This window comes from Medicago sativa, chromosome 1, assembly GCF_051527215.1.
Source record: "Medicago sativa cultivar Bolivia chromosome 1, Bolivia_mono, whole genome shotgun sequence".
Classification (NCBI taxonomy): Eukaryota; Viridiplantae; Streptophyta; class Magnoliopsida; order Fabales; family Fabaceae; genus Medicago; species Medicago sativa.
In genome coordinates, this window is record NC_140749.1 from 94,480,428 (window position 1) to 94,505,075 (window position 24,648).

Here is a 24,648-nt window from a genome sequence, read left to right on the forward strand (position 1 = left end):
GTGCTTATATCTGCAAAATCAATTTTTTTCGATATCATAAAATTTGGAAAACCCGTGACTATTTTCGAAATATCAACATTAACGTAGTGTTTCTATTAATTTTTTAATTGTATATGCAAAATAGAGCAATCGTTTGAAAGAATATTTTGGAGGAAAATATGCCATATTCCTTTTTTTGAAATTGTTCGAGAAAATAAGGAATGACACGTCTAGTTGTTGAAGGAAAATGAAGTTTGATTTTAGATTACCGCTTGAAAAAATATTTGCAAAATGATCATCTAGTCGTCAAAATTTTTTGAGAATAAAAGATTAACCAAAGATATATTAGAAAAAGTGGTGGACAATAGTTTTGTTATATTAGTAATAGATATCTTATCGGAAGAAACATTTTAATAGTTGCAAGACAATTATAAAGTAATAGATATCTTATGTTAGATGTATGCTTATGATAAGTGCAATGCTTTTGAAGATCTCACATCACATGAAACCTAAACAGGAAATTGGACATTGGACAAGCTCACAGCATTTAGAATCCATGTAGAGGCAATTAGGTGTTGCTTTAGCTTCAAATTGAGTTTATCAAATAATCAATTGATTAATATTAGTAGGACTTTTGTCCTTGTTGTCTATGCATGCATCTCTTTTATTATTAGTTAAATTAAATTTGTTACTGAAACAGTTTAAAAACTGTTGAATTTTCGGGCCTAGCTTTGCAGTAATACATTAATTTGAATATTCTTTTGTACTAGTAGTATTGTTTTTATAGGCAAATCACAAATGGAACATAACAGCAATTAAGGACAGACAGCACATGCATGCAGATGTTTCTTGCATGTTTTCCTTAAAGAAGTAAACCTGAGTCGCTTCTTCTGTTTCAACTGATTGTACCTTCTTCTCTTACTGCAGATGTGGAGTGGACGGTGGTTGATTTGTTGTTTGAACACAACTGATTCTCTCTGCCACTTACTACTTGACAGGTACCACATTTTATTCATATATATCTCCCCCATGGACAAAGCAAACATTTGTATTATTTGTTATTATGATAGTATCATCATCGTGGAATTTGCTTTACCTTCAACAATTATTGTACACCAATGATTATATATACCAACAACAGAAATACTAACATTTTGTGCAAATCTACAATTTTAGTTGAATTTATGACATAGATAGAATATAATATTTGTGTGTGTAACGTGTGTATTTTTAGTTGAGAAATGATATTTTGACAACCATTTTTTGACAACTTTTGGACAACTTTCTCTCTCATACTCACATGATATTGTTATTCTCTCTCTTCCTTTTTCTCTCTCTCTATTGTTTTTGACCAATAAGAAGTAAGAAAAACAAGGTTGTCAACAAAGTTGTCATCAAATAGATGTCAAAATATCATTACTCTTTTTAGTTTATGAATCAGAATTCCCTGTTTTTTTTTTTTTTGTTGAAGTCTTTCCACATCAACCAAAAGCTTTAGACTATAAGTAAATAGATTCAAAGGCAAACTCAAATAAATTAAGATTAACAAAAAGATATTAATTTCTATGCACGGCATAAAACTTTTTTATACATACATTCAATCAAATCATATTATTGTACAACTTTTTATAGATTAGCTCTTAAAATATTTTCATAAACATTGACATAATATAATTTTGATTGGATGCATGTGAAAAAACTACCTAAAACAAATTTTTATACTTTCCATCCATCATATAAGTTAAATCCTAACAAGAATTCACAATAGTTATAAACTAAATGGTGGTGGAATCAACAAAAACAAAACAAAGTCAATAAACACAACATTGACTTGACCATTATTCAAGTTCTATTTCTCATTCAGTTCCTCGTTCTTTCTCAAACCGCTAGTAGTACTTCTCTTCTTTCCTTCTCTCCAACATTAGAAACGTTTATTTCCTTTCTTTTTATCCATTTCCTTTAAACCCTACCCATCTTTCCTCTAGTTCAGTTCTATGATAATTTCCCTAGCTGCTTGTTTCAAGATTTAGATGACTCTTTTGTTCAATTAATTTGGTTCAAAATCTCATCAAATTTTTCATCTTTCATTCCCTCTGTGTGCATAAATTCTGCATCTTTTGGGCCACATGTAGATTGTGTGCTTTCAAATCTTTGATTTATAACCTAGGGTATTGAACTTATTGTCATTTCATTTTATGTAGATTTTGTCTTCTTATGTCCCAAAATTTTCAGCTGCTACAGCCAAAAACTGGGGTCATATGTGTCTAGATTAATTTGGTGTTTTGTTTAAGTTGCAAAGTTGTAATCTTTTTGGTAATTTATTATGTCACAGCAACAACAAAAGGGTTCTGAAGCAGATGATAAACCCTTCTCAATAAGGTACCATTTCCAACATGCTTTAAAATTAATGTTACTATAAATATGTATAACAAGGTTTTGTTGTTATTTTATTTTCACTTTCTAATTATGTCATTATTGCATGTTCTATATTTGGATATATCTCTTGATTTGATATATCTTGCACTTCTAAGATTTGTAGCACATGTTTGTTGTGCCTTATTTACAATTTTTAAACGCAACTGAAGCTAATTAGGATTATTATTTTTTGTTCAATTCCCTTTGTTTAGTTCTTCTTTGCCTTTAATTTCATATTATGAATTTTGTAACCAAAAAATAATAATTTCATATGATGAATTTTATTAAACTATTTAGATTTTTGGAAAGGATTGTTATTTATAGATGAATATATCACACATTCTCACTTTACTACACTTTTATACTTGTACTTCAATTTTCTCACAATCTATTTCTTGTTTCACATCTCTCCTTTTCAATGGTGTGTGGATATATATACACCTAAAAAGGGTGTCAAACAATTCTTATTCATGTTGAATTTTTGTTAGGATTTTTCACTTTATCACAATTAATTACTGACATGTGAAGAGTTATAATATTGCAGACGATATGTTCTTGCTTCTCGTCACAAAAGTATCTTTTATAGCTGGCCATTTCCTGAGAAATATCTGCAAATATGTCTAAACCATGGTCTCAAAGATATATTGCCACCATTTGAATCACTGAAAGGTTGTTCCAACTTGTTGCAACATTCACGAAATGATCATGATACTAAAGATTTAGCTGAGTTTTGCAAAACTAAATCAGTTCAACAACATGTTATTAAGCAGAACCAACACAATATTAAAAATGAATGTGATTTGTTGTCTCATGGAGGAGAAAGATCATACAAATTAGTCACTAAGGAATCTTCTTCAAAACACGTATCTAACTGCAGTGATTATGTCAAATTGTCTGGATCAGCTGATTATACGTTCACCCTTCCAAGTTCATCAATTCATGGTCACAAAAGGCTTCCATCATTGGTGTCATCCAAGGCAATGAAGGATAAATGCAGAAAGCGTAAAGGGAGATGTAAGAAACGATCAATGGTGGATATTTTAGCTGTAGCAAGGCATTGTACTTTAGAGGAGATTCGTAGGATCAACAAGTTTTGTTATACTACTGAAACTGTGACTGAAGCATATCAGCATCAAGATATTTCTAAATCTGGTGCAAGAGGTGAGGATTTAGTTAGAAAAGGTCATGAAGCAGCTATTACTGATATCAAAGGAAAAGGGAGATTGTTGGTCAAGTTCAAGCTCAATGCATGTAATGTAAATCGGAATACCGAAATATAAACTGATTTCCTTCAAAAAGTTATTGAAAGTTTAAGCATATTAAGTTTAACACCTAATGCTCCAGATTCATTTATATATTATATATATGTTCAAAGTTTTCTTAGACGATTTTCTTCAACAACTTTTTTTATCTGTGGTCAACTACAGCGATTTATATGAGTTAGCAAAAATACGATTTATATGTTCTTTACTTCCAAATACATTCATCAACAAATATCTCTATTATTCTTCCCATTGAATCTTTCCGTCACTCCTCTAATTGAAAATATCTTAACCTGTTCATCACGGACACCCCAAGGAGCAAATCACGGAATAAAATCAGCACAAGTTCTGCATTAGCTAGGAAACGGATTTCAGTTTAATTACCATAGAAAAAACATGTATTCATATAACTGAGAAGTTTTATAATGATGAGGTGTTCGACCATTGTAAAGTAGATTGATTTCATAAAATTCAACAAGTATTGCATAACGCGTGCAATTTAATAGCTGTATGCATTTGTAGTAATGGGAGAAAATTGCCCATTGAGATACAAAAGAATGAGCCATGAATGATATCCTTCATTTTATAGAGTCCATTTTCTTTTCCCTCCAAATTCTATGATCATGATGTAGTTACTGACAAACAAAACCATGCTAGCACAGTATGCAAGATATATTCTTTAGGCAAAATTACGCATGAGGTCTTTAAGTTTAACACAATTTTTTTGAATTGGTCGAATAAGTTTTTTTTCTCTCCTCAAATTGGTCCTTTAGATTAGTCTTCTATCTCACTTTCAACAACAATCGGTGCAATTGGAAGCATCAAGACATTAGGGTGTATCTCCACTGCAACAAGAATATGCCCTCAGAAAAATCATTCAGAAAGCATCCATCAAACTTTATGAACAGTACTATTCTTGAAGCTCTCTACAACCAATCATGGGATTCATGGTGCATGTTCGACCTCTCAAAATATGTTTGAGTTATATTTTCAAACGATTAAATTACCATGCTCTCTACAAACCATCTTGGCGCATAGTTCTGTGATGACAGAGGATTAAACCATGATTTGAGTTATATTTTCAAACCATAACTTTTAACTAAAAGTCTAATGGCCTACAAAACCGTGGTTTTCATATGCTTTCAAAATAAATCCGGTCCCTTAGAATTTAGAAACTTCGTTCTTTTATTAAGATTGCAAAATATTTGTCCATAAATAGATTAAGAATATAGTGATGACGATGAATGATTAAGCAAAATTAGTTAATATTCCCTCTCTTTCCGTTAGGAGTCCCACATCTAGTAGATCAATGAAAGCACCAATTGTTAGGACTTAAGCCCATGAGGAGAACCCAACCCAAAAGACTAGTCCAATAGGTGGGAGAACCTCATGGCTTAAGTACCACATCAAGCACTTTGATTGATTTACTGAATGTGGGACTCCTAACATACCAAGAAATCAAATAAAAATTTTTATTAAATTTTGTGTTTTTTTTTATAATAACCTTAACTATTTATTATTTCATTCTATTATTTATCTCTCTACAATAAATAGGTAAGGGTATTATTGACAAATCAATAATTAATGTTGAATTGAAACTTGAAAGTGACAAGTAATATTAGACACAAATTTATTACAAGATTTTTTTGAAGCCACACTTAATTACTGTTGGCAAAACAATATATTTATTCGGGTTAAATATGTTTGATCCCCATAAATATATTTATTAGGTCTTGTTAATTAATTTTCTTATTTGTACCCAAAAAAGAAAAATTAGTTTTCTTATAATAGTTAGATTCAAAAATAGAAACAATTGATAACTTTCATATAAAAAATGTTGTTTTTTAATTATTTGTACCCAAAAAAGAAAAATTAGTTTTCTTATAATAGTTAGATTCAAAAATAGAAACAATTGATAACTTTCATATAAAAAATGTTGTTTTTTAATGTTTCAATATATTGAATACACATCAACAACAACAACAACGCCTTATCCCACTAAGTGGGGTCGGCTACATGGATCAAATGCCGCCATAATGTTCTATCAAAGACCATATTTGGATCCAACTCATTGACCTCTAAATCTTTTCTAATGGTTTCTCTAATAGTTTTCTTAGGTCTTCCTCTACCTCTTTTAACCTGACTCTCCTCCATTTGATCTACTCTTCTTACCACGGCGTCTACGGGTCTTCTCTCTACATGTCCAAACCATCTAAGCCTATTTTCTACCAACTTTTCTACTATAGGTGCTACCCCCACTCTCTCTCTAATGATGCCATTCCTAATCCTATCATGTCTAGTCTTACCACTCATCCAACGCAACATCCTCATCTCCGCTACGCTTACTTTACTCTCGTGTTGGCTCTTAACCGCCCAACACTCCGTACCATACAACATTGCCGGTCTGACTGCTGTCCGATAGAACTTTCCTTTCAGCTTAAGTGGTACTTTCTTATCGCACAAAACACCTGAGGCTCTTCTCCATTTCAACCACCCAGCTTGAATACGATGATGTACATCAGCTTCTATTTCTCCGTCATTTTGTACTATGGACCCAAGATATCTAAACCGTGTAACTTGGGGTATGATATGATCTCCAACTTTCACCTCTAAGGTAGACCCACTTCTCCTTTTACTGAAGTTACATTCCATATATTCCGTCTTGTTTCTACTCAGGCGGAAACCGTACGCTTCTAAGGCTTGCCTCCAAGTCTCTAGCCTCCCGTTTAACTCCTCCCTCGACTCACCAAGCAAGACTACATCATCTGCAAAAAGCATACATCTCGGTGCTAACTCTTGGATGTGTTCCGTCAGTACATCCAAAACTAAAGTAAAAAGATAAGGACTTAGGGTTGACCCTTGGTGCAGTCCTATTGTTATGGGAAAATCTCCGGTATCCCCATCCTGCGTCCTCACACTAGTCGAAGCCCCCTCATACATATCCTGGATAGCTCTAATATAGGCAATCCTCACCCCTTTCTTCTTCAGGGCTTTCCACAAAATCTCTCTAGGTACTCTATCATACGCCTTCTCCAAATCAATGAAAACTAAGTGCAAGTCTTTTTTATCCGTCCGATATCGCTCCATCACGCGTCGAAGTAAGTAGATCGCTTCCATAGTCGACCTCCCAGGCATAAAACCAAATTGGTTATCCGTAACGTGAGTCTCTTTTCTTAGTCTTCGCTCAATTACCCCTTCCCATAACTTCATGGTATGACTCATTAGCTTAATTCCCCTATAATTCGCGCAATCTTGTATATCCCCCTTGTTCTTATAGATTGGAATTAAGGTGCTTCTTCTCCACTCGTCAGGCATTTTCTTCGTCCTCATAATCTCGTTGAAAAGTTTTGTGAGCCACCCAATTCCTCTATCGCCAAGACTTTTCCACACTTCGATAGGTATGTTGTCCGGCCCAACTGCCTTGCCATTACTCATCCTTTTCAACGCTTTTTTCACCTCGTGCTCCTGAATCCGACGATAATAGTTATAGTTTCGGTCCTCCTCTCTGATGTCTAACCTGCTAGAGTCTGGTAAGATCTCATATCCTTCATTAAATAAGTTGTGGAAATACTTCTTCCATCCATCCTTAATATCTCTCTCTTGCACCAAAACTATACCCTCTTCATCCTTAATACACTTCACTTGGTCCAGGTCTCTTGTCTTTCGTTCTCGTCCCTTCGCAAGCTTGTATATAGATTTCTCCCCCTCCTTGGTACCTAAAGATTGGTATAATCCTTCAAATGCTTGAGTTCTCGCTTCGCTCACCGCCTTCTTAGCCTCTTTCCTAGCTATCTTATATTTATCCCAAGTTTCGGCATTTTTACACTTAGACCAATCTCTAAAACAATCTCTCTTGATCCGAACTTTACTCTGAACACTGTCATTCCACCACCAAGATTCTTTACCCCTAGGTCCAAAACCTCTAGATTCTCCCAATGTCTCTTTTGCCACCTTCTTAATCTCAAGAGCCATCCTCTCCCACATATCATTAGCGCTTCCATGTGGTTGCCTGAAACCTCCCTCTAATATCTTGTGTTGGAATATCCTTTGTTTGTCACCCTTTAAATGCCACCACTTGATTCGCGGAGCCCCGCTACGGTCTCTTCTCTTTGCCCTCCTCTTAACCCTTACATCCATCACCATTACTCTATGTTGGGTAGTTAAGCCCTCTCCCGGTATGACTTTACAGTCTAAACAGATCTTCCTGTCTGTTTTCCTAATGAAAAAGAAATCGATCTGAGAACAAGAGGCCCCACTCTTGAATACACATATCACATGATAAAATTTTCATTTTAAACTTCTTGTTAAGGAGCCTTGTTAGTATTTTCCTAGATTATTAGCTAGTTCATGAGCTTAAAACGAAGTTGTGGCCATCTAAAACAGTAATACTTGTGAGTTGAGACTTGAGTGGCTTGAGTCGCTCAATAGTCTCAGTATCTTTGTTTTGGTGTGTAGTGGAAGTTAGCTTTGGTTTGGTAAGAAATGCATTGTGACATCAAAAAGAACCGGTGCTGCATTCGCTTTGGTGAAATGTTCAATGATTGACAGGTGGCATGAACTCTCAAAAAATAAGTCCCTGTGGCTGGCTATCTTTTGAAGCACAGAGAAGGAAACAAAGTGGTCCATGTACTGCAGTGGGAAGCTTCCTTTGAATTTGCCAGACCAGTATAGTCAAGTCTTCCTACACAGACGACAAGATGGTTTAGAACAATTTTGCACTGTGTTGGGGTCGGCCTTTTCTATCTGACCTTTGATGCTCATGCATACTTTGCAGCTTTATGATGATATTTTCTGGCTTCTTGGAGTTTTCTTGCATATTTCCTTCCCAAAAACAAATATTAAACTGAAAATATGAGGTGGAGGGGGACAAGGCTTGAAAAGCAAGAGGAGATAAAAACATAAGAAAAATAACTACCATTAGCATATTTGTGCAAAATACAGAGTAACTATGCTTTATTTCACATTATATACTTCTTCCCTTCTCAAAGCAAAATCCTTATTGGCTTTTAAAGGCCATTTGAAAAAACAATTACAATGAATATATCAAATTAACCAAACAAAACATGATAAGAAAAATGTAGTCATGCAAGATCTGAACCAATGATAAATATTAAACAATGTCGTATGAAGGAGCAGGCAAAAACGGGAAAGGTGCAATGGAAGCATATGCTACAGGTGGACGTGCTCGAGTCCCTTGCCTGCCTTTGATCTTTTGGTTACCATTCTTGTCATACATCTCTGAAGTTTCCACAGAGGATGGGGATTTCAAAAAGCCCTCTGCGTTGACTTCTAAGAAGTGTTGGTTATCCGTGCGGCGGTGAATTAGAAGCCCAGCCATAAAAACGGGGAGATAAAGAAGACTGGCATGAAACATTCTCCGAGCTCTTTCCTTAGTGCGGTCTCTATAAAACGAAAACGCTGCGGCGCTTATTGCAAGTGTAAGTGCAGTGGATTCAAGACAAAACCATCCTGAAGTCACACCCCCTGTTTACATGGGATGAAACATGAGTCTCCAAAACATTGTGGTCAAAACATTCATTATTAAATAAAAACTGAAACTTTTTAGCATTTCAATCGACCGCTTAACGAAATCCAATTCAAATGGTGATTGTATATCCCTGTTTCAGAGTTTCTGTGTATAATAAATGTCTTTAAGAACAAACTAACATTACAAAATTAAACACACGATTCAATTTTCATCATTGTCTTGTCTCTATCTAATCTCACGGCCATGGCCCATGAGCAAAAAGGCTTGAAATTCAAAAAGGAAGCTATACTCTTGATTTGATTGAAGTTAAAAAAAAATTAATATTATAATTTTTTTAATTTAAAATCCATACAGCAACATAAATTTCATAGGCTATAATCTTAAATAGGACAGATTTCTTTATGGGATTTTGAATTTAAAATCATATTGATGTAATCAATACTTGCACTAGATAACTGAGATAAAAGAAACTCAAGAAAAAATGTTCATTAAAACATTTCTAGTAGAAGAAAACATCTACTCACAATCATATGCCAAGAAACCCAAAGGGATTAGATATATAGAGTTCCTCATAGCCACCAATGCTGTTTTCCGCCCAGATGGATCAGCAAGAGAGTACATCTTAAACCTAAATTTGCAATACAGCAAACATGTGAATAGGTAAAGGACTGTATAGTTTTGACCACACTAAATGAATGAAAAATATTGAGGTGTAGACTGTAGACGATAAGCCAAATGCAGCAACCAGTGTAACATACATTTTTTTTTTTTTTTGAGGGAAGTGTAACATACATTTTTAATCAGTATAAAAAGTAGTGTTACCCAAAAAAATGTTATTTGTGCGGCAACTACTAACATAAATTCAGTTAAACTAAACCGTAGGTTTCTATATCTGGAAATTTAGTGCCCTTGTGGTTCAAACTGGATTTGGGTCCTTATAATTTCAAAATAATTTGCATGAAACCAAACTTCATCACTATATAAACAAAGATATATGAGCATACCCTCCCGCAGCATAGTCCTCACGACACATATAAGCAAGGGCCATAAAATGTGGTATCTGCCAGAAATACAAAGCAGCCGGAAGAATCAAACTATTTAGTGAAATATCACCAGAAGCTGCAGCCCATCTGAAAATATCCCACAAAAAAAGGTGAGGAACAGCACAAATACACATGCATGTGCCCATACATGGGGAAAACAGAGTGGGATTCAGCTCATCTAAAGTGAATTGGGACGAAGTAAACAAGCTCAACTGTAGATGAATAACTTAATGGTAGATATTACATGCAAATGCGAGCTCTCACTTCAGAGGAGCCAAATCCAATAGAATGAGAGAAGGTATGCTTATTTTCAGGATGTTCAGTGTTGAGTTATATATATCCTTCCACTTTCAGCATATAGACAATTAATCTGGCTACAGCCATCCTAAAGTGGAGGACAAGATCTAAAGTAAATCTTTGACCAATTGTCTAATACTAAAATAATAACACTTTCAGAATGAAAAGTTTAATAAATCAGTAAAATAAAATTCTTCTTAAGCAACAGAAACTCAGCTCAAACAAAGATTATAAGCATGAAAAATTGGAGTATCCATACCACAGGAAGAAATGTATAAGATATATATTTGACATCAAGCAGTCAAAATATAAATAAACATACTCAATCATGACAGAGCAGTATGTAGGTTTTGGATATGCGCACACGCACAAAGGACTCCATAACATAAGATGATACTGACACTAGAAGATGACTCCTCCCATATTGACTCGGGGTTTAAAGTAGAGGTTTTACCCCTTTAGCTGCCTGGCTTTTGGGAGTGTGCTCTCCTCTTCATCAGATAAGTGAGATGAAACAAGAGGCTTCCATATCACTAACTATACATTAGAAAAACAAAATATCCATATACTTTTTCGTTAATTTCCTTTTACATGTATAGAAAACGAGAAACTACAGTAACAAAACAAGGGTAGGTAAATATTTCCAATTTGTGTGCTTTGATGAACTTTTGAAAGGGACCTATTATTATTATAAGGTTCCAAAACCCCCTACTCTCAACAACAATTTGGGGCGGAACAGCTGAATTTCAAAGGGAATTTAGTTTTTAGATATCACATGGTTCAAAAATTAAATCACTCAAGAACTTTGACATTTGCAATGCATAAGAAAGAGACAGAAGGAAATTTGTACACAATTACCCCAAAAGTGGTGGAATAGCACCGACTACAGCCCCCACCCATGTATTTACGGGATGAATCTGCTTCAATGGCGTATATACAAATGAATACAAAACCAGGTTGGAAGCAGCAAGCCCAGCAGCTAACATATTAGTCTGGAACAACCTTGTCATAAAGCTACAATGTTAGTTCCACATCTCAAAGCACATAAAGCATTTTGTTAGAAAAACATTTGAGGTTTAAGGTTTAAACAAGAAAAACATACAATCAACGAAGTAAGCAAATTCACTACCTGCGTTGCTAGTAGGGCTGTGCCAGCCAAACCAACAGAGGATGCCCAGCCAACTGCATGAGGCACTGTTATGCGTCCCGAGGGCAGTGGCCTTTGACTCGTTCTCCTCATTATGGCATCATTCTTGATCTCAAACACCTAAAATAGACACAACCATTTAATAGATCTAATTATGTTGAAATGTTGATAAAAAATCTAAGGTTTTGTTTGAGAATTTGGAGGGATGAGAAAAAAAGGAAGGGGAAGGGACTAAGGAAGAGAAGTCCCCCCGCTTTCCATGGTTTATTTTCCTTCATTGGACTAAAACCCTCCAGGGGAACTCAATGGGGGAGGACTTGGGAGAGTTTTGAATAAATATACTAATCATTTTCGTCTCTTTTATAATAATAATACTCTCAAAACAAAGAAAATACTACTCATAAGTATTCTTCTCTGCCCTCACTCACCTAAACAAGGTAAGGGATTCTCCACCCTTTCCATTCCTCTATCTTTCCTAATTCATATACAAGTAAAACAACAACCACAACCAAACCTTATCCCACTAAGTGGGGTCAGCTACATGGATCAAATGGCACCATAATGTTCTATCATATTAATATCACTATCCAACTCACAAAGCCAGAAATGAGTCACAGTGATCAATTTACTACCTTTTTATTTCCTCATACAGACATATTTCACTCCTCTATCAGTCTATCTAGTCTATTTCATTAAGTCATTCCAGAATTAAGTTAACAGACGCGGTTGGTATTAAAACATAGGATGGATAAAGTATATAGTAGGAGAAGTCCATATTGTCCTAAAAAAGTAACCTGATTTAAAGTGCTGGCAGATGCAGCAACCATCATGGTACCCAAGCAAGTATAGGAAAGCATGGAGAGATCGACAGCACCACCACTCCCCAACACAAATCCTGTCCCAGATGTTGCAACCACCAGCAAACTACAATTTAATTTCAAAACAATTAGTCAAAATGAATTACTATGAAAACATAAATAAATAAATAAATGCAATAAAATGAAAATTGAATTAAATAAATGCAATAAATAAATAAATAAAAGTGAAAGGTTCACCTGAGACGAGCTTTGGAGAGTTCGGAATAGCAGTTTCCATAGTGGCGAGCGAGGGAGATGAGATCGGTGGATTTAGAGGCGGCAACAGAAGGAGAGAGATGAAGATTGGAAGAGGGTGAAGAAGAAGAAGAGAAGGTGGAACGAATATGAGTGAAGTTGTGAAGAGACGAAGAAGATGAAGAAGAGGAATTGACGAGTCTGGAATACAAGGTAGCACAATTCCAATTCCTCTTAAACATGGTGGTGCCAATCATCGCAATTTTGGGGTTGGTGAGAGAACCAGAAGAAGAAAACACAAAATCTACAGTACACGAACACGATGATCACTTCTATTGGGCTCGGATCGACGATTCTTCATACTGTATTTGGGCTTCCCAGTTTATTTGGATGACAATTGCTTTTTAGACACCTGGTGATTGCTCTCAGACACTCACCGAACGACAGTTATCGGTTAGACATTTTTTAAATCAATTCACCCCTTTAAAAAGTGTTCTAAATAGTAGTTACCTATCGTTCAACTTTTTTTCTGGCATTAAGTTTTGAAAGACAGATCTAACGTTCATTTTAAATTGTTATGTATTAAGGATTAAGGATATGAAAAACGTGTTTAGTGAACAATTGAGATAGAGATGAGATGGAAGACATGCTAAGAATAATATAAATTTTAGATTCTTACAGTATTCTAAAGATGTTAAATATTGAAACAAACACGTGTTAAATGTTGAGAAATGGAGAATAAAGGGTTCAAACTTGTGCTAGTGTACACTACAGTTAATGCTAAGGGCAGTTGCTCTAACAGTCGCTGTCTGTCACTCTCCCTTGCATAGGCGACACGTCATTTACTTTTCAATCTCTTGAACCGGTTACCAGCTAAACAAGTCTAATGAATTTACTAGCATTTTATTTTTTTAGGGTTAAATATGTTTTTGGTCCCTATAAATATACCAACTTTTCATTTTAGTCCCTCTAAAATTTTCCTTCAACTTTTAGTCCCTATAAAATTTTCAATCACTACTTTTGGTCCCTATTTTAAAGTAAACTCATATGTAAAATTCATATTTTTGAATAAAAATTTTCAGAAAAATTCATAATATTATAATAATCTCTCCCAAAAAAATTTAGAATTTTTTAACAAAAAATGAATTTAATATGAATTTTTATATTTTTGATGGTTAAAAATTCATATTAAATTTATGTTTTGTTAAAAAATTCTAATTTTTTTTGGGAAATATTTTTACAATATTCTACACATTTCTGCACAATTTCATTAAAAAATACAAAAATTAACTTTAAAATAGGGACCAAAAGTAGTGATTGAAAATTTTATAGGGACTAAAAGTTGAAGGAAAATTTCAGAGGGACTAAAACGAAAAGTTGCTATATTTATAGGGACCAAAAACATATTTAACCCATTTTTTTAATTATGATATTCTCAAAACTGTGTTGCACACAGATCCAAAAACACCTTTAATCCAACCTCTTCGATCTCATGGTTGCAGCAGAAGGAATAACTGGAGAAGAAAATCTATAACAACATGAGAAGACCCCATTAATTTATTTTAATTATTTTAAAATCAAAACCCCATTAATTGATAAATATTGACTTCATCAGTCGTCACCTCCGCGCACACGTTTTCTGGTTTTCTTCTTCAAATCTCAAACCCACAAAGTTATTTTTCGACTAGATCTCTAAATCATTTTCTTCGTCAAGCTTGAAATCGTTGACGCAAAGAAGAGGTGATGATAGCATGTGAATCGTCCGAAAATCGTTACATCGTTGAATTTGAAGAACATATAGGTTGGAAAAAAAAAAGATCTGGGCATATTTTACCTAGCTGAACATTGGTTTGTTGCCGATGGTGAATTCAAATAAATTGAGAGAGAAGGTCAAAGAACCATTGTCTGAGAAATCACAGAACCCACTTAGCCCATTTTTAACATGTGTTTAACTTGCTAAGGTATTGTAGATGTGTTTGCGCATAATGTTTTCTTTTTTTTGTTTGTTTGTGATTATTAGAAATGGGTCACGATTCAGTAGTGATAGGGAAGAAGATAACTGATAAGTGTGACTTTCTATTCTTTGAAGCTTGAAATAAACAAAATAAAAAATAAAATAATAATTAATGTGGGCATCTAAACCAGAAGAGCCGGTTATCCAGTAAATGGTTTATAAAAAATAATGACGTGGACCAATGGTTGGAAGAGTGTTTAAGAGAGAGTGCAAGAGAGGTTGTCCCTAGCATTGCTCTTATAGAATATGTTGTGTTAATTTTTACTTCTTGTTCTTTTTCATTATATTTTTTTAACTCTATTATTAATTATAGTTTACCATTTATTTTACTGGGTTAATACCTCTCTTTTAGTCTCTTGAAGGGAAGACCATCTTTGTGCTAATTGATTGACCAATTTTAATCTATCTCTAGATTCTTTAAGTTGTACTATTGTGGAGACTACGTTTAGTGAGCTTCATAGATTACTTTTTGATGATACTTTTAGGGCTTGTATACTCGAAATGTCTAAGTAGTTTCTTTTTTGGAAAAAGCTAAATATTTAAGTAGTTTCTTAATTTTTCTTTTGCCTCTTTGACCCTTTTTATGCCAAAAAAAAAAATTAATAAATAAAATACCTCTTTTAGTCTTTGCATTGTTGCTCGAACCCAATTTTGGTCCAAATTAAAAAAAAAAAAATAACCATCCATGACATGTTAGATTATTTACTTTTGATCTTTCATTTAACACGTGTCATCAGAATATGTCTATGTGACTTGCTGATTTAGTTGTTTTCATATTTATCAAATCCATGTGGATTTTATTATTCTTGTTTATTAAAAAAACAAAAAAATAACAACAACAACACATTAAAACAAATTCAAAACGTAAACAATATGTGTTCATCTAATGTTCAAGCAGAGATGTTTACTTGGTCACAAGTCTATATAAAATGGATTTTGAAACACACACATAAGCGAATGAATAAATAAAAGGATAATGAATTGAATTGAATAATAAGTATTTTTTTAAATAATCAAATAATATGTATTTTGATGTGTGTGCTTAAAAAAATTTATTTTAACTTGTGACCAAGCAAGTGATACTACTTGTTCATGTGTTCTTCTAGTTCTTCTCTCTTATCCTTTCCGTCATCATCCCCCATCTCATCACATTCATCCAAAGCCAGAAAAACAAGGTCAAAAATACGCGTAATAAATATTTAACAAGGTAACTCACTTTCTTATTTAGGTGATTGTTTTTTGGTGCATTTGGTCGGCTCAAATATTTGTTTTCTTTTCAAGAAGGCACAATAGATCATAATTCGATAATATCTCAAATTGAATTGGTGTCTTGGAGCTAGTTTGTTGATAAGGCTGATAGGAAATCTTCAATGGTGTATTTTGATTGGTTTAATTGTCTATTGAGATGTTTTACTAGTTGTTGGTTTATATTTCAAGACAATGTGTTGTATGATTTACTTTGGGGGCGGTGTATCCTTTATACTCCGAAGTTAATAAAATTTCTCTTTTGATTATATGAAATAATATATGTTAAATGAGACAAAATTATACATCTTTTAAAAAAATAAAAATATGTTAAATGAGACGGAGTTCAAACAACAATTTGTTACATTGTGCTAGTCTAACTCTCTTCCATTAGAATCAACTTTGATTAGTCTATTAAACAACACTTTATTGATTAAAATTTAATACAAGGATGTCGATATTTTTCAATATCTCATAGATTATTTCCCAAAGAAAATAATCATACTTGAATTCAAACTTGAATTTGCCATACTCAATTAGCAGATTAATCTAATAATATGTTGTCATATCAATAATTGATATAAAAATATATAAATTGTGATATAACAACACATTATTGAATACATATGTAAAATAGTCATACATACATAATATAATTATACACATCCACATAGTAAATTAATTAAATTTTTAGATGGTAGGAATAGGATATATGAAAGTACTAATATTAAGAAGATTCGAATATCCTAATAATAATAATAATAATGAATGAAATTGTAAAATAAATAGATAGATGATGAGATGGATTGAGAGGTAGATAAGTGAGGGAGGAGATAGATAGCAAAGAAAGCATAGGCTGAGAATTTCCGCAGCTTATACACCAAACAAACACTACCAATCATATTCTATATTCTATCTATCTCCAAACACTCTTAACACTCTACTACTATTACTATTACTACACACTTTCTCCTTCTTCTTCTTCTTGATTGATTATTCTCTAATCAATCAATCACACTATGGCTTCTTCTTCTTCTCTTCATCTTTCTCAAGCATTCCTCGCACGTGCCGTATACCTCAACCCTGAAATTCGTGCATCATCACTCTCCTCCACTTCTTCCCTCTCCTTCCCTGCACTCAAATCCTCCTCTTCATGCAAACCAGCAGCAACCTCCTCAGCCGGTTCCCGTCGCAGAACCACACCAGCCATCCGCGCCACCGCTGTCGAAACACTCGACAAAACCACCGAAGCTTCTCTCGTTGAGAAATCAGTCAACACTATTCGATTCCTTGCTATCGATGCTGTTGAGAAAGCTAATTCGGGTCACCCGGGTTTACCCATGGGTTGTGCTCCAATGGGTCACATTCTATACGATGAAGTTATGAGATATAACCCAAAGAATCCTTCTTGGTTTAATCGTGATCGCTTTGTTTTGTCTGCTGGACATGGTTGTATGCTTCAGTATGCTCTTCTTCATCTTGCTGGTTATGACAGTGTCAAGGTTCTCTTTCAACTCAATCACTGTTTTTTACTCTTTAAACTAACCAACCAACCAATTTACTTCTCTTCTCAACTTAACCAAATTTCAATATTTTATCTTAAAATTAAACTGAATTTTTCTATTACTTTAAACTTTTGGCCTGTGGGATTAGGTAAATTTCAAATAGTATATTAAAATTAAAATTGAAAATCTGCAATGGAGTTGGAGGTCATAGGTTCAAATCCAAACAAAGGAGAAAAATACTTACATAACAAACTAATTACTAACATTCGTTGTGTTTGGGTTGAATAAAATAATAGGAAGAAGACTTGAAGCAGTTTCGACAATGGGGAAGCAAAACTCCTGGACATCCCGAGAACTTCGAGACATATGGAATTGAAGTCACCACAGGTCTTATAAAAATAACAATATTGATAATAATATGTCTCTTTAGTCCATGTTACTGTGAGCCTTTTTTGCTTCTTCTGTAATGAATTTCAACTATCCTTGTATTTTCGTTGTTTAGGTCCTCTGGGTCAGGGTATTGCCAATGGTGTTGGATTGGCACTTGCCGAGAAGCACTTGGCTGCACGGTTTAACAAGCCTGACAGTGAGATTGTTGACCATTACACGTGAGATAACCAATTACATCTTGTTACTTGTTCATCTATACATGCTTGCACTTGTGAATTGCACTGTTTTCCTGATTCGTAATGTTACATTTATCTTTTGCTTTTGTTTTTGCTCTAGGTATGTTATATTAGGAGATGGTTGTCAAATGGAAGGAATTTCAAATGAAGCGTGTTCACTTGCCGGACATTGGGGTCTTGGAAAGCTTATTGCATTTTATGATGATAATCACATATCTATTGATGGTGACACTGAAATTGCATTCACTGAGAATGTTGATCAACGTTTTGAGGCACTTGGATGGCATGTGATTTGGGTAAAGAACGGAAATACTGGATATGATGAAATTCGTGCAGCCATTAAGGAAGCAAAGGCTGTCACAGACAAACCTACTTTGATTAAGGTTAGTGACATGAAATGGAAATTCAAGCAAGTGGATTTACCCAATCCATGTTATAGATAAATTGATTATACTGGTTGAAGTGACATAATGTGACTGTTGAGGGTGAAAGTAAACCTTTCCTTTCTTGGGTGTTGTTATATCATTTTTATTTGGTTTCGATGCTGGTCACATGGTAGTATTTCATTAATTTTGATTACTATTTGACAGGTTACCACTACCATTGGATTTGGTTCTCCAAACAAAGCTAATTCCTACAGTGTTCACGGAGCTGCATTGGGTTCTAAAGAAGTAGATGCTACAAGGCAGAATCTTGGATGGCCATATGAGCCTTTCCATGTGCCAGAAGATGTTAAAAAGTATGAATGGGAGCATTAGTTATATGTTTGTTTCCACTGATATTTTCATGATCTTGATTATAACCTGCTTAACATTCCTTAGGCATTGGAGTCGCCATACCCCTGAGGGTGCTGCACTCGAAGCTGAGTGGAATGCTAAATTTGCTGAGTATGAGAAGAAATACAAAGAGGAGGCTGCAGAGCTAAAGGCTATTATTAATCGTGAATTACCTGCTGATTGGGAGAAAGCACTTCCGGTGAGTAAAGTGTCATACTTTTTGGTTTCTATTGATTTTGTCTTGAGGTATCTCTTCTGTAGTTGTTTGATCCTACTTTTGAATTTTGACTGCTTTCGAAGTTTTAAACTAAACAAAACTTGAGTTCTATCAACCATTTGTGGAATATTGATCACAATTCCAATTTGACTTCAACTTTCAGACTTACACTCCGGAAACCCCTGCTGATGCTACAAGAAATCTGTCACAGCAAAATCTAAATGCCCTGGCCAAGGTTCTTCCTGGTCTTATTGGTGGCAGTGCAGATCTTGCCTCTTCCAACATGACTTTGTTGAAATCGTTTGGAGATTTCCAAAAGGCTACTCCAGAAGAGCGCAATGTTCGATTTGGTGTCAGGGAACACGCAATGGGAGCAATCTGCAATGGTATTGCTCTTCATAGCCCGGGATTCATTCCATACTGTGCAACTTTCTTTGTCTTCACCGACTACATGAGAGCTGCCATAAGGATTTCTGCCTTGTGTGAAGCCGGAGTTATTTATGTTATGACCCATGATTCAATTGGACTTGGAGAGGATGGACCAACTCATCAGCCAATAGAGCACCTGGCAAGCTTCCGAGCAATGCCAAATGTTTTGATGCTTCGTCCAGCTGATGGTAATGAAACTGCTGGATCATACAGAGTTGCCGTGCTTAACCAGAAGAGACCCTCAATTCTTGCCCTTTCTCGGCAAAAGTTGCCTAACCTTCCGGGAACTTCTATTGAAGGTGTTGAAAAGGGTGGCTACACCATTTCAGACAACTCATCAGGTAACAAGCCTGATGTTATTTTGATTGGAACTGGTTCTGAGTTGGAAATTGCCGCTGCCGCCGCTGATGATCTAAGGAAAGAAGGAAAAACTGTAAGAGTTGTTTCTTTTGTTAGCTGGGAACTTTTTGATGATCAGTCAGATGAATACAAGGAGAGTGTTCTCCCTGCTTCTGTGACAGCTAGAGTCAGCATTGAGGCGGGATCAACATTTGGTTGGCATAAGATTGTTGGAAGCAAGGGAAAAACCATTGGCATTGATCGATTTGGAGCAAGTGCTCCAGCAGGGAAAATATACAAGGAGTATGGCATAACCAAGGAAGCTGTTATTTCTGCTGCCAAAGAAGTTTCATAGATCTGTCGAGGTTCTGTTTTTTCTTTTTTAATCCAGAACTTGTGGGTTTCATTGGTGGCTTTGTATTACTATTATTACGAGAGTTGTTTCTTGAGATATCATTTTAGCCACAATAAGGATGAATAGATTGCTCTAGCATGTGATTCTCAAAGGAGCAACATAGATTAAATGATGAGATCAGTTAAGAAAGTTGTATGAATTTGTAACAACTATTTTGGCTTGTGAATTACATATTGTGATGTAGTTGAATTCAGTGATTCTCACTCTACCACTTCTCTAGATGTGCTCTGATGTGGCTTCTATAAAGAATTATATCTTTCTCAATTTTTTCACAAGAGGATCTAGTATAAAACAATTGCTATATTATTTCACCTAAAAGCTAGGGTAGCAACTTCCTTGATATATAAAACATAAGTCCTTTGTTGGCTTCCTTAGTGACTTCTGTGAATTCATTGATCCTCCCTCTAGTTTTTGGGAGAATGAATTGAAAAGAAGTACAAGGTGTTGCCATTTTTGCAACCTAGATTCAAATAATAACACAACCTATTTATGAACTGATTAAACCACAAAGATAATGTGAAACCTATGCTGATTTATAACAGTGTATCAGAATTTAAGTTTTGGGATTGCCCCTATTTCTTTTCATGATATACAAAAGATGAGCATACACAAATTCATTCCACAAATCCGGAACACCAGGAAGACACCAATGACTACAATCCTGGTGTTTTAGCATATATTTTTTTGTCTCCTCGGACATATTCATGTTTCTGTACATGGAAGGATGAGCATCATGCCTGAAATCCGTCATTTTAGATATGTTTAGGTAAACCACCGGAGTCTTCATTCCCTTAATTACTGACTCAATGGTCCTCATCATTGGAGGATTTTCTGACAAATCTGTTGACTCGGTTTTCATTGGTTCTGTCTCACTCTCACAATGACCACCTGAATCCCACTCCCCACCCCTGTAGCAGAAACACGAAGGGATTATACAAAATCCTAAAGCCAGCAAATGTTCAAATATATTTTTATTCTCCAAAGATGTACTATATATTTTGTTTTTAGCCCTTGTAATTATTTTTAGTCATTATAATCCTAAACATTTTTGCTTTTAGTTCCTGCAAAATTTGTTCATATTGAAATTGATCCCTGTAATATTTTAGTCCATATGTGATGCATACTTGGAGGGACTAAAATTGAATATTCTACTTATTACATATATCAATTCTAATATGAACAAATTTGTAGAAAGTAAAACAACGAATAAACAAAAAAGTGATATTTATAAGGGGACTCGGAAAAAAAAAATAGAGGTTAAAAGAAAAACACGATATATTTGTTGGGTGTGGGAGTTAGGCACCAGGTTTAAACAAGCTAAATGTTTATTTACCTGAAATGAGAAGGGGAATAACCCCTGAAGAAAACTATAGTTTTCTTAGGATCAATATTAGTATCCACCCAACGTGACCATGTCAAAAAAGCTTTACTAATTGCCTCCTCAACATTTAGTTGTTCATGGATATGATTTCCTTCTTGATAGTATTCCTTCCTGCAATTTTCTCAAAAAGTTGCCATCTTAATTTTCCTAATTCCAGCCTCTAAATCTAAGTAATTTGCATTTACAAGTAAAGAGAAAGCATCATCACTTATAGCAAGGACAAAATATAAAATAAAAAGCTGCATTACCCTTCCATTGTTTTCGCATGAGTCCACCAATGACCTGTGTTGAAGATCAAAACATCAGCATTTTTATACTTATCACAAGATCTCTCAACCAAATCAAGACGAAGGGTTTCTTTTTTCGATCCTTTCTGGCCTGGCATCTCCCACTCTTGAACGAGAAACGGCGAACGGAAGAACTCAATGGAACAATTGTAATCCTGCTCAATTATTAACAAAGAAGCACATAATGAAATGGAAGCTCAAACCAACCAAACTAATGAGTGCAATTTGTGGCTTTTGGTGGATAATTATGTTCAGTGATAGATAATGAGTTAAGACACACTGTCATCAGTTTAAACTGCATCATCAGCCATCTAAATTGTTGTCAAATTTGCATGTCAAAAGAACAAAACTCTTAAGTTTAGTGAATGAATAACATATGACTTACAGTGAAGATAAATGAGTAAGAATCCTCTGTCCTAAATTCTTGTCTACCAGAGGCTTCAAAAATTCTGCTCTTATTTTTCACTGAATTACTAAGAATACAAACCAAAGAATCCCACATATTCCTATTGAGTGAATCACCAACAAAGACTAAACGTTTTCCCCTCAGCATCTTCAACATGTGTTTACCATTTAACCTGCAGTACATGCTCATGTCACTAAAACATCACCAAAAAGATACAGCAACACAAACACAATTCATCGCTCACTTTCTTCTTAAATAAAATGAGAAGGAAAAAAACAAAATTGGCTAGTTGCAGTTGAAGTTCACAAATAATACATTATAATAGCTTACTTGACATATGTGTTGATTTAAGGGTGATTGAGGCCTAAAGCAAACTTCTTGAAAACAACTTTGACCACCATCACATTTCTAAAAAACCCCGGGAAGTGTATTTTCGAACAAGACAACATTTATATTTTTGTATGGAAATACACATGTTGATGGTTCAAATGTATGGAAATACACATGTTGATGGTTCAAAATTTGTCATTTTTCCCGAAATATATATCCGAAGTGATCTTGAGGGTAAGAAAAGTTGGTATTATAGATTTTTTGTTGGTTGGTCTAAAAAATTTTTACGGCTTTTAGCTGTCTCATCCTAGATGATTATATATCCGAAGTGATCTTGAGGGTAAGAAAAGTTGGTATTATAGATTTTTTGTTGGTTGGTCTAAAAATTTTTTACGGCTTTTAGCTGTCTCATCCTAATGATATTTTACGGCTTTTAGCTGTCTCATCTTAGCTGTCTCATCCTAATGATATGATGTAAGAAAAGTTGGTATTATAGATTTTTTGTTGGTTGGTCTAAAAAAAATTTACGGCTTTTAGCTGTCTCATCTTAGCTATGAGCTCATCCTAATGTGATATATTAGCTGTCTCATTTTACGGCTTTTAGCTGTCTCATCTTAGCTGTCTCATCCTAATGTGATATATGCTAGGCATATGTTAGAAATCGTGGTTGGGTCTTACACAACCCCACAAAACCGGCTTGTGAGGTGAGGATTGCCCCACTTTATAAACACATTGTCAAGCCATCACCTATCCGATGTGGGACTCTTAACATTTCATGCTTTGTTTTATCCCGATATCAATTCTACATTGTTTCTTACATATATTGGTCATTATGAAATGGAGTTGTTTCCCCCGTGTTTCTAAAAAACCACACGTGTCCAGAAGTATACTTTCAAACGAAAAAGAAAAAAAAAAAAACTGGTTTTTGTATATGAAAGTATGCTTCTGGACGACATAAAACTGTGTTTTTCTAGAAGATATTTCCGAAGTGAGTTTGGGACTGGGAAAGGACGGGATATCATCATATATACCTTGGCATGTTGCAATTCTTGGGTTGCCATCGGAACTTCTCATACTTATTATCGCTCCTACCATTGAGGAAACAGTTAAAAGGCTCATCAATATGAGGACAAGACCCAGATTTGTAAAGTGGGTATGAATCATCTAAAACCCATGACCCTTCATACATATCACAGCTGTTCCTCAAATGTTGATCACTTTGCATCACATTTTTAGAATCCACTCTAGCATTTGGTGAAGGCGTAGGTGCAAAAGACTTCTCTTGTTGCGGTTTGATTGTAGAAGCAATCTGTGGATACAAATTACCATCATTTTGGTTGCTTTGCTTCGGTGCGAGACCAGAACCTTCCTTCCTTGAAATTTGAGAAGAAGAACGAGAACTCGCAAGCCTATGATCCACTAATTCACCATCCTTATTAGAATCATGAGTAGTGGTTTCATTGGTGCTATATTGAGGGGTGTAAGAAGGGGGTGGGGAGAATGAAGAGTTGTTGAAAATGTGAGAAAAAACTTTAGAAAAATGATGTCTACGTGAAGGGTGAAAAGCATTGACAAGGAAGAGCATAAACAAAATAGAAGCAAAGGTGAAACTGTAAGTAAAAATCATAGCTCCTCCTCTTGATGGAAAGAAGCGTATGGAATCTGTTCTTGTCAATAATCGATGCCTCGAACTTGCGGGAGAATCTGCCATTATTAATTATTCTACTGTTGTTCTAACACAGAATTAATATATGTTACTTTTATTTATTTACAAAAGTATGTATGTTTCTTCTTCTGTATGCAATGTTCAAAGAAGAAGAGATGGCAGAAAAAAAGAAAATGGGAGAGATGAATTTGAAGTGCTATTTTTGGAGAGAGTAGGAAGAGAGAGATTAATGAGAGAACATAGTTTGGTTTGAAGTTAGAAATGTGTGAAAGAGAGAAGATAGGAGGGAACGGAAGATTTTTATGTACAAGCCGTTTTCCTCGCATGTA

At 34.8% G+C, this 24,648-nt stretch overlaps 4 protein-coding genes across 4 annotated transcripts; 2 read left to right on the forward strand and 2 right to left on the reverse strand.

The window, feature by feature from the left end:
* Positions 1 to 1,890: 1,890 nt before the first annotated feature.
* On the forward strand, positions 1,891 to 3,730 carry LOC146959438 (uncharacterized). Its single transcript, XM_085736876.1, has 2 exons — positions 1,891 to 2,358; positions 2,939 to 3,730. Exons 1-2 carry the CDS (start codon positions 2,303 to 2,305, stop codon positions 3,672 to 3,674), a joined length of 792 nt encoding a protein of 263 aa, XP_085593002.1. The 5' UTR covers positions 1,891 to 2,302; the 3' UTR covers positions 3,675 to 3,730.
* Positions 3,731 to 8,555: 4,825 nt separating this feature from the next.
* COX10 (cytochrome c oxidase 10) lies at positions 8,556 to 12,989 on the reverse strand. The gene is made up of 7 exons (XM_085740964.1): positions 12,687 to 12,989; positions 12,426 to 12,555; positions 11,614 to 11,751; positions 11,343 to 11,476; positions 10,149 to 10,274; positions 9,669 to 9,772; positions 8,556 to 9,140 (listed from the first exon to the last, which is right to left on the reverse strand). Exons 1-7 carry the CDS (start codon positions 12,938 to 12,940, stop codon positions 8,767 to 8,769), a joined length of 1,260 nt encoding a protein of 419 aa, XP_085597090.1. The 5' UTR covers positions 12,941 to 12,989; the 3' UTR covers positions 8,556 to 8,766.
* Positions 12,990 to 16,876: 3,887 nt separating this feature from the next.
* Positions 16,877 to 20,442, forward strand: LOC146959440 (transketolase, chloroplastic). The gene is made up of 7 exons (XM_085740965.1): positions 16,877 to 17,444; positions 17,744 to 17,834; positions 17,950 to 18,055; positions 18,174 to 18,456; positions 18,664 to 18,812; positions 18,895 to 19,048; positions 19,230 to 20,442. The coding sequence occupies exons 1-7, from the start codon at positions 16,962 to 16,964 to the stop codon at positions 20,187 to 20,189; spliced, it is 2,226 nt and encodes a 741-aa protein (XP_085597091.1). The 5' UTR covers positions 16,877 to 16,961; the 3' UTR covers positions 20,190 to 20,442.
* Positions 20,443 to 20,761: 319 nt separating this feature from the next.
* Positions 20,762 to 24,492, reverse strand: LOC146959441 (protein trichome birefringence-like 1). The gene is made up of 5 exons (XM_085740966.1): positions 23,685 to 24,492; positions 22,303 to 22,495; positions 21,879 to 22,072; positions 21,583 to 21,741; positions 20,762 to 21,157 (listed from the first exon to the last, which is right to left on the reverse strand). The coding sequence occupies exons 1-5, from the start codon at positions 24,362 to 24,364 to the stop codon at positions 20,803 to 20,805; spliced, it is 1,581 nt and encodes a 526-aa protein (XP_085597092.1). The 5' UTR covers positions 24,365 to 24,492; the 3' UTR covers positions 20,762 to 20,802.
* Between the last annotated feature and the right edge of the window lie 156 nt (positions 24,493 to 24,648).